Source organism: Anomaloglossus baeobatrachus, chromosome 10 (assembly GCF_048569485.1).
Source record: "Anomaloglossus baeobatrachus isolate aAnoBae1 chromosome 10, aAnoBae1.hap1, whole genome shotgun sequence".
Classification (NCBI taxonomy): Eukaryota; Metazoa; Chordata; class Amphibia; order Anura; family Aromobatidae; genus Anomaloglossus; species Anomaloglossus baeobatrachus.
This window is the reverse complement of record NC_134362.1, coordinates 52,838,485-52,851,356: the sequence shown is the minus strand read 5'-3', so window position 1 is coordinate 52,851,356 and position 12,872 is coordinate 52,838,485. Positions and strand designations below refer to the sequence as shown.

General features: G+C 48.2%; 1 protein-coding gene across 4 annotated transcripts in view; it reads left to right on the top strand.

The window, feature by feature from the left end:
• RTN3 (reticulon 3) overlaps positions 1 to 12,872 on the top strand; it is a 97,683-nt gene that overhangs the window by 2,829 nt on the left and 81,982 nt on the right. For all 4 annotated transcript variants that reach the window (XM_075326671.1, XM_075326670.1, XM_075326674.1 and 1 more), the window contains exon 2: positions 4,579 to 4,669. In XM_075326671.1, the coding sequence (XP_075182786.1) occupies positions 4,594 to 4,669 (76 nt within the window). In that variant the 5' untranslated portion in view covers positions 4,579 to 4,593. The remainder of the gene's footprint in view (positions 1 to 4,578; positions 4,670 to 12,872) is intronic.

Genomic DNA, 12,872 nt, shown 5'->3' with positions numbered 1-12,872 from the left:
TGGACGCAGCGGGAATTGACCTGCGGGTCGGCGAGTCTCCACCGCAGAAGACCACAGCTGCTCGTACCCACGATCAGGGTTCAGTGAGCTGCGGTCTCTTGCTTGTGTTCTCCCTACGGAGGACGCATGCGAACCCGCAGCAAAGGATTGACATGCTGCAGTCTGGAAAGCTGCTCCGCAGGTCAGTGTTTGCTGCGGAAAAAACAAGTGTGCACTGGATTTCTAGAAATCCCATCCCCTGTGCCTGTACTGTACAATGCAGCGTTTTGTACGCAGCTGAAGCATGCTGCGTCCAAACCGCTGCAAATACTGATCGTGGGCACGCACCCTTAGGCCCTAAAAACACATTAGGTACCGTAAAAGTCATCGGATCCCACCGAGTTTTGACAAGATTGGCAGACCACATAATGTGTGTGGGGAACCTAATTTTGAGCGGTTGGAATTCAATCACTCGATCCTTTTTGGGTATGTGCGCACGTGTGCGTATTACATGCAGTTACGCTGCGTTCTGCACCGCAGCGTAACTGCATGCGTCCTGCGTCCCCTGCACAGTCTATGGAGATTGTGCAGGGGCCGTGCGCACGTGGCATGTTAGAACGCAGCGATTCGGCTGCTTGCCGAATCGCTGCGTTCTAAGAAGTGACATGTCACTTCTTTCGTGCGTTCTGCATGCTGTCTATAGGGAGAGGCAGCATGCAGAGCGCACGAATCTGCCGGCACCATGCGCTTCAGAACGCAGCTTTTCAGCTGCGCTCTGAAGTGCACATTTTCGGTGCGGTGCAGAGCGCACACGTGCGCACATAGCCTTTCTCTGCAGGGAGATAAACAGTGGCCAGATGATACTGGCGCAGCCTTCTCATACAGAACACAGGAGCGCTGGACTCAGCCGAGCGCTCCTGTGTATGGTAATTGCTGGATAAAATACATAGAGATGAACAGTTGTTTTCCAATGTGTGTGACCAGCTTAAAGGGTTTGTCCACTGCTCCTACAACCCGTTCTCAATCACTGTTTCTCCCCTTGTAAAATAATAACAATTATACTCCCCTCTGCTTCCAGCAGTGTTGGCACGGGCTCTCCTGGGGCTTGCGTGACATTGTCACACGATCCCTGCAGCCGCTTCCCATTCCCCTCCTTTGGGCAAATCAGACTTCTGGAGGTCGCGAGATCAGCCACAGCTGGTGCTTCTTTTGGAGGGGATAGTGAATCGGCTGCTGATTGTTCGCAGGGGATCATATGCCATAATGTTTCAGGAGAGTCGGTGCTGGAACACTGCCGACATCAGAGGTGAGTATACAGTATATCACAAAAGGTAGTATACCCCTGACCTTTTTGTAAATGTTTTATTATATCTTGTCATGGGACAAAAGATGGAAATTTTGATTCAATTGTACAGTGTCAGTGTGCAGCTTGTATAACAGTGTAAATCTGGTGTCCTCTAAATAACTCAACATACAGCCATTACTGGCTAAACCGCTGGCAACAAAAGTGAGTACACCTCTAAGTGAAAATGGCTAAATTGTGCCCAGTTTCAGTGTGGCCACCATTATTTTCAATCACTGCCTTAACTCTCTTGGGCATGGAGGTCACTAGAGCCGCTGGATCCTCTTCTATCCTCCATGACGACATCATGGAGCTGGTTGATGTTAGAGACCTTGCACTCCTCCATCTTCTGTTTCAGGAGGCTCTACATATGCTCAATAGGGTTTAGGTCTGGAGACACTTGCCCTGTCCAGGATTTTACCCTCAGTTTATTTAGCAAGGCAGTGGTCATCTTGAAGGTGTGTTTTGGATCGTTATCATGTTGGAATCCTGCCCTGCAGCCCAGTTTCCAAAGGGAGGGGATCATGCTCTGTTTCAGTATGTCACAGTAGGGCTATGTTCACACAGTGAATCTTTTGGTACATTTTTGAGGTTACAAAGGCACCAAAATGCATGCATTTTATTCCCACAACAAAATTTGAGATTTCTATTTGCTGTCCAAATTGTAAATCTTTTTTTTTTGTCTGCATCTTGACTGCGTTTTTGAAGATGCAGCATGTCAATTATTTTTGAGTTTTTCTAGCATTTTTGAGCCCTCCAGTCAATAGATTTGACTTAAAAAATGCGTAGGGAAAAATGCAGTAAAAACACAAAACACATGCGATTTTTTTTTTTTTTTTTTTATGCGTTTTTGCCACGGGTGAATTTGTTTTGTGCTCTTTTTGGGGCCAAAAAGTTGCATCTTTGTTGTTAGAAAAGATGTACTGTGTGAACATGGCCTACTTGTTGCCATTCATGGTTCCCTCATTGAGTTGTAGCTCCTCACAGCCGACAGCACTCATGAAACACCCACCACCATGCCTGACTGTAGGCAGGACACACTTGTCTTTGTACTCCTCATCTGGTTGCCGCCACACATGCTTGACACAATCTGTTTATCTTGGTCTCATTAGACCACAAGGTAAGGTTCCAGCAATCCATCTCCTTAGGCCCTGTGCGCACACTGCGTTTTTTGCCGTGGATTTGCCACGGATTTCACGGCAGAAAAGGTGCGGTATTTGTTCCTAATCTTGCTGAAGTCTTTCCCCACCAAAACCTATGGGGGAAAAAAATGCTGTGCGTTTTTTTTTTTTTTAACTCTAGGTTTTGCTCCAGAATTTCTGCAGCAAAAAGAATGAGCATGTCACTTCTTTTCCGCAGGTACCTGCGGTTTTTGCCATAGAAATGGTAAAAAATCGCAGGTACCAACCCGTGGCAAAACCATGGGTGCGTTATTACTGCAGTTATTGCCGCGGGTGCGGTATTCTGCCAGAGGGTGCGGATTTTTCTTAAGAAGAAGTTGTTTACCAGTGCGCACGAGGCCTTAGTCTGCTTGTCTTTAGCAAACTATTTGCAGGCTTTCTTGTGCATCATCTTTAGAACAGACATCCTTCTGGGACAACAGCCATGCAGACCAATTTGCTGCAGTGTGCAGAGTATAGTCTCAGTACTCACAGATGGACCCCCACCCCTGTAACCGCTGTAGCAATGCTGGCAGCGATCATACGTCTGTTCTGATAAGACGACCTCTGGATATGACGCTGACCATGGCGAGGTCTGTTCTGAGTGGATCCTGTCTTGTTATACCGCTGTATGGTCTTGGCCCCCGTGCTGCAGCTCAGTGTCAGGGTGGTGGCAATCTTCTTATAGCTTAGGCCATCTTTATGTAGAGCAACAATTTTTTTTTTTTTTTTTCCTTTCATATGCTCAGAGAATTCTTGGCCATGAGGAGCCATGCTGAACTGCCAGTGACCAGTATGAGAGAGTGTGTGAGGGATAACACCAATTGTAAAACACCCCTGCCCCCCCATTCACACCTGAGACCTTGTAATACTAATGATTCACATGACACCGGGGAGGAAAAATGTTTGTGCACAATTTGCCCATTTTCACTTAGGGGTGTACTCACTTTTGTTGCCAGCGGGTTAGACATTAATGGCTGTGTTGAATTATTTAGAGGACTCCAAATTTCCCGTTATACAAGCTGCACACTGACACTGTACATAGTATCACAGGGTCAGATCTTCAGTGTCGTCCCATTAAAAGATGTAATAAATACAAAAATGTCAGGGGTGTACTTTTGTGATATACTGTAGATGTTACTGAATAGGATAACTGAAGTGAGCACTAATATATATAAAAATACTTACTATACAAGGAAAAGGCTGCACATCAAAGTTAGATAATGGTATAATGCCTCAAGCATATGGAAAAATATTGGAAAATACAATGAAAAATGCTACTTGCTAACTTGAACATGTGAATAATGAATTGCATACCTGCCATGAATATTAGGAAAAAGGAGATATTTAGCAATCGCATTGATCAATGTAACTGAGCCCCAAAACCTCGTCAAGGTATATCTCTATATTGGGGTCCCTAGCTCTATGACCGTAACTGTGTGTCATCTCATTGCAATTAAAAACTGCTGTGGGTGGAGAGGGGTAACCAAGGACTTTCTTATATAGGAGATGGAAAAAAACATGGCCGAAAGGGGCGGAGCTGTGTTCACAATCAGAAAAAAACTACATATAACTGAATAGGATAACTGAAGTGAGCACGAATATATATATTATGAGTGCAAGCCAAAAAATACATATTATATAAGGATAAGGCTGGACATCAAAGTTAGATAATGGTATAATGCCTCAAGCATATGGAAAATTTTTCCATATGCTTGAGGCATTATACCATTATCTAACTTTGATGTGCAGCCTTATCCTTATATAATACTGTAGATGTTATTTTACTGGGGGGAAACTGATTGAATAGTGGACAATCCCTTTAAGGCGGTGTTCACACCTGGTCTATTAACGTCACTGGATTCAGTTGTTGGAAGTCCATCATATGAGAGAAACCGCACTGTTATTTTTGTTTTTTCCCCACTCAGTCCATGCAGAGTAATCTAAATGAACAACAGAGCCCCACAATGGTACCAAGACCCACGAGTGCCCCTTACCCAGCTTGTCTATCGTGCATATGTTTTCAAGCCATTGCTTTTATTGTATTTCCTGATATGCTCCTGCTTTTTCCAACATCCATGTGTTGTCTACACGCAGTGATTGCCAGCAACCATGGCCGAAACTGGTGGACCTCAGTCTTCACACATTTCCTCCTCATCGGTTGGAGAGAAGGGCGGCAGCTGTGCAGGTAGACTTCCGATCTATATCCTAATATATTACCGTGACATGTGCTTGTCTTCTTTTTATATGCATACAGATGTATTGAATAGTTTAGGCACGCCTTATGACTCAGTGGTGATGGTTTCTGTCTAATGGATTCCTAGCATATATTACATGCAGATTATTTGCTTTTAAAATGGATTTGATGCAACTTTTAGGCTTTGCTCACATCTGCTTTACTTAGTCTCTGTTGGGGGAGGGGTTCAGGTATCTTTGATAATGAGTATAGTTTGCATCACAACTATTTCCATCAAAAATGTTGGAAACATGATGGACTCTGGCAGAACCTGTCCCCGTGTGTTCTATAAAGTCAATAAATTGCAGTTCATGTAGTGACCAGTGTGTGGGGCTGTCTCTTACATCTGTATAGCTCTGTGGGGGGGGGGTGGTATTTAAATCTTTCTGCAGTTTTTTTTCTTGGGGGGGGGATCAGAAGTAATAGTGCCGTTTGTGATATGTCTTAGAAGCATGGCCGTTCCTTTGTTGTGTGACTACAAAGCATAATTAGACAAGTACTGCTAGCACTTTTTTTTTTCTTGGTTTTTTTTTTTCCCCTTATGTCGACTCCTAGAGAAGATTTAGTCTCAAATTCGCCCTATTCAACACTTTTCCAAATTAGCAGTAACCCCCTTTACACTGACTAGACCTGTGTGCTTCATTTTACTTCAATGTGATGAAATATCCAAGGATCAAAGGTGTAATTAAGTAAATTACCCTCTGTTAAGTCAAGATGACCCGTTCCCTTTAAAGGGTATATTACCATGTACTGAAAATGCATCAGATTTCCTGAAACCAAATTTAGTGGGAAATCTCTGAAGGATGAAATGTTCAGCTCATCTGCATCTTCTTTTTTTTTTTTTTGTTTTCTTTTTTGCAGCCGATATCATGGCATTATCTTCCCAAACAGAGATGCCATGTAGGAACGTGTACCCTAAATGAGGTTTTTTTGAGATTAGTAGAAAATGCCCATGGGCTATATACCATCTGCAGATGTAATAATGTATTACTGTGTGTTGCATAATAAATAGCATTTCTTTATTTTTTTTTTAATATGTTCTATTGGAGCATTCAGTAAAAGAAACTTTTAAATTTGGAAAATACACAAAAAATATCTCCCACATGTTTTCTTAACCTCCAGCTGTCTTGATACTACTTTACATTTATATTAAAATTAGGAGTAGAAAATATGCAAAAAAAAAAAAAAAAATATATATATATATATATATATATATATATATATATATATATATATATTAATATAATATAATATAATATAATATATATATATATTATATAATATATATATTATATATTATATATGTGTATGTGTGTGTATATATATATATATGTATATATATATTTTTATATATTATAATAAATATATATATATATATATATTAGTAGTTTTTTTTTTGTTTTTTTTTTAACCTCTATATTGTGGCATTACCTCTATAGTGCTTTGCATACATCAGCAACACTGTCCCCATTGGGGTTCGTGATCTAAATATAATTCTTTTGTATGTGTACCAGGTGATAAACATTCTGCCCCTTTTTGTATTCTGTGTCTGTCTGTTAAGGTGGTGTCACACACAGCGACGACGACAACGACGTCGCTGCTACGTCACCATTTTCTGTGACGTTGCAGCGACGTCGCTGTCGCTGTGTGTGACATTCAGCAACGAGCTGGCCCCTGCTGTGAGGTTGTTGCTCGTTGCTGAATGTCCTCCTTCATTTTTTCATCGTCGCTCTCCCACTGTGAAGCACACATCGCTGTGTGTGACAGCGAGAGAGCGACGAAATGAAGCGAGCAGGAGCAGGAGCCGGCGTCTGGCAGCTGCGGAAAGCTGTAACCACTGTAAAAATCGGGTAACCAAGGGAAGACCTTTCCCTGGTTACCCGATATTTACCTTCGTTACCAGCCTCCGCCCTCACTGCCAGGGCCGGCTCCTGCTCTGTGCACATGTAGCTGCAGTACACATCGGGTTAATTAACCCGATGTGTACTGTAGCTAGGAGAGCAAGGAGCCAGCGCTAAGCAGTGTGCGCGGCTCCCTGCTCTCTGCACATGTAGCGACGTTATGATCGCTGCTGCGTCGCTGTGTTTGACAGCTAAGCAGCGATCATAACAGCGACATACAAGGTCGCTGTTACGTCACAGAAAATGGTGACGTAACAGCGATGTCGCTGTCGCTATGTGTGACACCAGCTTAAGACTAGCTGCAGCAGGAGCCTCTCCCCTTCCCTCTGATTGCAATAGCACACCATAATTGTAAGCCACTCCTGCCTGACTAGGCCTTGCTACCTCAAACCTTTATTGCACTTTGAAATTGGTGATTTCTTTGTCGCTCCTAATTGGGAGACCCAGACAATTGGGTGTATAGCTACTGCCTCCGGAGGCCACACAAAGTATTACACTTAAAAGTGTAAAGCCCCTCCCCTTCTGCCTATACACCCCCCGTGGGATCACGGGCTCCTCAGTTTTCATGCTTTGTGCGAAGGAGGTCAGACATCCACGCATAGCTCACTGTTTAGTCAGCAGCAGCTGCTGACTATGTCGGATGGAAGAAAAGAGGGCCCATACTAGGGCCCCCAGCATGCTCCCTTCTCACCCCACTCTTTGTCGGCGGTGTTTGTTAAGGTTGAGGTACCCATTGCGGGTACGGAGGCTGGAGCCCACATGCTGCATCCTTCCCCATCCCCCTTAGGGCTCTGGGTGAAGTGGGATTTTACCGGTCTCCAGGCACTGAGACCGTGCTCCATCCACAGCCACTGGGGAATCTGCTGGATATGGAGCTGAGTATCGTCAGGGACAGGGCCCTGCTACGTCAAGGTACTCTGTGTCCCCATAGACCGCGCGCAGACACACTGCAGCATTGCTGGGTGTGTTAGTGCGCCGGGGACAACAGCGCTGCGCGCTTGTGCCATACTAACTACAGCTTGCTGAGGGAGTCAATGTATTGGGAACTGCCGCGCCGGCCGCTGCTGTCAGTTTTACACTGCGGCGCGGCTGGGACTTGTGGTGCGCCGGGGACTTCCGCGCTGACCGTGCATATATGACGGCCGCGCTTATTACTCGAGTCCCCGGCTTTTGCGGCCTAGTTTCGTTTCGTTCCCGCCCCCAGGCCTGCCAGTCAGGGGAAGGGCGGGACGCTGTACAGAACGTCAGCGCCGAGGGCTGGAGTCTACTTTACATACTCCAGCCCTCACACTGGGCACAGTGGGACGCCAGTTTCCCGCACTTTGTCTGAGGCACGCCCACGGTCCGCCCCTCTTCACAGAACGCCGGCAGCCATTCCTGTGTGCAGTCTGAGCTGGAGAGGGGAGACAAGTTCTGGGAGACCCAGACACGGGATTCTGGCAACCACACACCCGCTTTTGAGCGGGCGGTAAGCGGCACCTCTGGTGCTGACCCCACTAGTGCCGAAGTGTACAATTGTATTTTTATGCTTGCATGCTATACATTGCACTGTACGGTCGCTGGTGATTCTTAGCTATATACCCTCCTAGATTGCTCAGAGGAGACAACAGCATGTCGTCCGCAAAAAGCAAGGGTGCCAAGGCACAGGCTTTCTATGCTGCTTGTACCGCATGTGAGGCTACTCTACCGGCAGGTTCCACTGACCCCCATTGTGTGCAGTGCTCGGCCCCTGTGGCACTTGCTCGGCCCCTGTGGCACTTGCTCGGCCCCTGTGGCACTTGCTCGGCCGGGGCCTCTGCTAGAGGTGACCCAGGGAGAACCACCTGTGAATACTGTCCAGGTGACGGGGACAGAGTTTGCAGTTTTTGCTGATAGATTGTCTGTGACTATGACTAAAATTCTAGAAACTTTGCAGTCTAGACCAGTAACTCAGACCATGGGCACTGGTGAATCATTGCTCCCTGGTCCCCCTCAGTTGGAACAGCTCCGGGCTCCGGGGGTGTCCCATGCATCCCAGGGTGACGGCTCTGACACGGACGACAGTCCCAGACAGCCTAAGCGAGCTCGCGATGAGCGGCCCTCGACTTCATCACACTGGTCAGGGTCCCAGCAGGAGGACTCTCTGTGTGATGAGGCGGAGGTAGCTGATCAGGATTCTGATCCTGAGACCGCTCTCAATTTGGATACACCTGATGGTGACGCCATAGTGAATGATCTTATAGCGTCCATCAATAGAATGTTGGATATTTCTCCCCCAGCTCCTCCGGTGGAGGAGTCAGCTTCACAGCAGGAGAAATTCCATTTCAGGTATCCCAAGCGTAAATTAAGTACTTTTCTGGACCACTCTGACTTTAGAGAGGCAGTCCAGAAACACCACGCTTATCCAGATAAGCGTTTCTCCAAACGGCTTAAGGATACACGTTATCCCTTTCCCCCTGACGTGGTCAAAGGCTGGACCCAGTGTCCCAAGGTGGATCCTCCAATCTCCAGGCTTGCGGCTAGATCCATAGTTGCAGTGGAGGATGGGGCTGCACTTAAAGATGCCACTGACAGACAGATGGAGCTCTGGTTGAAATCCATCTATGAAGCTATCGGCGCATCGTTTGCTCCAGCATTCGCAGCCGTATGGGCACTCCAAGCTATTTCAGCTGGTCTTACACAGATTGACACGGTCACACGTACTTCTGTTCCGCAGGTGGCATCCTTAACCTCTCAAATGTCTGCATTTGCGTCTTATGCGATTAATGCTGTTCTGGACTCTACGAGCCGTACGGCAGTGGCGTCCGCCAACTCCGTGGTTTTACGCAGAGCCTTGTGGTTAAGGGAATGGAAGGCAGATTCTGCTTCCAAAAAGTGCTTAACCAGTTTGCCATTTTCTGGTGACCGACTGTTTGGTGAGCGATTGGATGAAATCATTAAACAGTCCAAGGGTAAGGATTCATCCTTACCTCAGCCCAGACAAAACAAACCCCAACAGAGGAGGGGACAGTCGGGGTTTCGGTCCTTTCGGGGCTCGGGCAGGTCCCAATTCTCCTCGTCCAAAAGGACTCAAAAGGATCAGAGGAGCTCAGATTCTTGGCGGGCTCAGTCACGCCCAAAAAAGACAGCCGGAAGACCCGCTACCAAGGCGGCTTCCTCATGACTTTCGGCCTCCTCTCTCCGCATCCTCGGTCGGTGGCAGGCTCTCCCGCTTTGGCGACATTTGGCTGCCACAGGTCCAAGACCGTTGGGTGAGAGACATTCTGTCCCACGGGTACAGGATAGAGTTCAGTTCTCGTCCTCCAACTCGATTCTTCAGAACGTCTCCGCCTCCCGACCGAGCCGATGCTCTTCTGCAGGCGGTGTGCACTCTAAAGGCAGAAGGAGTGGTGATCCCTGTTCCTCTTCAGCAGCAAGGTCACGGTTTTTACTCCAATTTGTTTGTGGTACCAAAAAAGGACGGGTCTTTCCGTCCCGTTCTGGACCTAAAACTTCTCAACAAGCACGTGAAAACCAGACGGTTCCGGATGGAATCCCTCCGCTCCGTCATCGCCGCAATGTCTCAAGGAGATTTCCTAACATCAATAGACATCAAGGATGCTTATCTCCACGTGCCGATTGCTCCAGAGCACCAGCGTTTTCTACGCTTCGTTATAGGAGACGAACACCTTCAGTTCGTAGCCCTGCCTTTCGGTCTGGCGACAGCCCCACGGGTCTTCACCAAGGTCATGGCAGCAGTAGTAGCAGTCCTGCACTCTCAGGGACACTCTGTGATCCCTTACTTAGACGATCTGCTTGTCAAGGCGCCCTCTCAAGAGGCATGCCAACACAGCCTGAACGTTGCGCTGGAGACTCTCCAGAGTTTCGGGTGGATCATCAACTTTTCCAAGTCAAATCTGACCCCGACACAATCGCTAACATATCTTGGCATGGAGTTTCATACTCTCTCAGCGATAGTGAAGCTTCCGCTGGACAAACAGCGTTCACTACAGACAGGGGTGCAATCTCTCCTTCAAGGCCAGTCACACCCCTTGAGACGCCTCATGCACTTCCTAGGGAAGATGGTAGCAGCAATGGAGGCAGTCCCTTTCGCGCAGTTTCATCTGCGTCCACTACAATGGGACATTCTCCGCCAATGGGACGGGAAGTCGACGTCCCTCGACAGGAACGTCTCCCTTTCTCAGGCGACCAAGGAATCTCTTCGGTGGTGGCTTCTTCCCACCTCATTGTCAAAAGGAAAGTCCTTCCTACCCCCATCCTGGGCGGTGGTCACGACAGACGCGAGTCTATCAGGGTGGGGAGCAGTTTTTCTCCACCACAGGGCTCAAGGTACGTGGACTCAGCAAGAGTCCACCCTTCAGATCAATGTTCTGGAAATCAGAGCAGTGTATCTTGCCCTACAAGCCTTCCAGCAGTGGCTGGAAGGCAAGCAGATCCGAATTCAGTCAGACAACTCCACAGCGGTGGCATACATCAACCACCAAGAAGGAACACGCAGTCGGCAAGCCTTCCAGGAAGTCCGGCGGATTCTGACGTGGGTGGAAGACACTGCATCCACCATATCCGCAGTTCACATCCCAGGCGTGGACAACTGGGAAGCAGACTTCCTCAGTCGCCAGGGTATGGACGCAGGGGAATGGTCTCTTCACCCGGACGTGTTTCAGGAGATCTGTCGCCGCTGGGGGATGCCGGACGTCGACCTAATGGCGTCCCGGCACAACAACAAGGTCCCGGCTTTCATGGCACGGTCTCACGATCACCGAGCTCTGGCGGCGGACGCCTTAGTTCAAGATTGGTCGCAGTTCCGGCTACCTTATGTGTTCCCACCTCTGGCACTGTTGCCCAGAGTGCTGCGCAAGATCAGGTCCGACTGCCGCCGCGCCATCCTCGTCGCTCCAGACTGGCCGAGGAGGTCGTGGTACCCGGATCTGTGGCACCTCACGGTAGGCCAACCGTGGGCACTACCAGACCGACCAGACTTGCTGTCTCAAGGGCCGTTTTTCCATCGGAATTCTGCGGCCCTGAACCTGACTGTGTGGCCATTGAGTCCTGGATCCTAGCGTATTCAGGATTATCTCAAGAGGTCATTGCCACCATGAGACAGGCTAGAAAACCAACCTCCGCCAAGATCTACCACAGGACGTGGAAGATATTCTTATCTTGGTGCTCTGCTCAGGGAGTTTCTCCCTGGCCATTTGCATTGCCTACTTTTCTTTCCTTCCTGCAATCCGGTTTGGAAAAAGGTTTGTCGCTCGGCTCCCTTAAAGGACAAGTCTCAGCGCTATCTGTATTTTTTCAGAAGCGCCTAGCACGACTTCCTCAGGTACGCACGTCCCTGCAAGGGGTTTGTCATATCGTCCCTCCTTACAAGCGGCCGTTAGAGCCCTGGGATCTGAACAGGGTTCTAATTGCTCTCCAGAAGCCGCCTTTCGAGCCTATGAGGGATGTTTCCCTTTCTCGCCTTTCACAGAAAGTGGCTTTTCTAGTAGCGGTCACGTCTCTTCGGAGAGTGTCCGAGCTAGCAGCGCTGTCATGCAAATCTCCCTTCCTGGTGATTCACCAGGACAAGGTGGTTCTGCGCCCGATTCCGGAGTTTCTCCCTAAGGTGGTATCCCCCTTTCATCTCAATCAGGATATCTCCTTACCTTCTTTGTGTCCTCATCCAGTTCATCAATGTGAAAAGGATTTGCATTTGTTGGATCTGGTGAGAGCACTCAGAATCTATATTTCCCGCACGGCGCCCCTGCGCCGCTCGGATGCACTCTTTGTCCTTGTCGCTGGTCAGCGTAAAGGGTCGCAAGCTTCCAAATCCACCCTGGCTCGGTGGATCAAGGAACCAATTCTTGAAGCCTACCGTTCTGCTGGGCTTCCGGTTCCCTCAGGGCTGAAGGCCCATTCTACCCCAGAGCCGTGGGTGCGTCCTGGGCATTACGGCACCAGGCTACGGCTCAGCAGGTGTGCCAGGCGGCTACCTGGTCGAGTCTGCACACTTTTACCAAGCATTATCAGGTGCATACCTACGCTTCGGCGGACGCCAGCCTAGGTAGACAAGTCCTTCAGGCGGCGGTTGCCCACCTGTAGGAAAGGGCTGTTTTACGGTCCTATCACGAGGTGTTATTTTACCCACCCAGGGACTGCTTTTGGACGTCCCAATTGTCTGGGTCTCCCAATTAGGAGCGACAAAGAAGAAGGGAATTTTGTTTACTTACCGTAAATTCCTTTTCTTCTAGCTCCAATTGGGAGACCCAGCACCCGCCCTGTTTTCTTAGGGATTT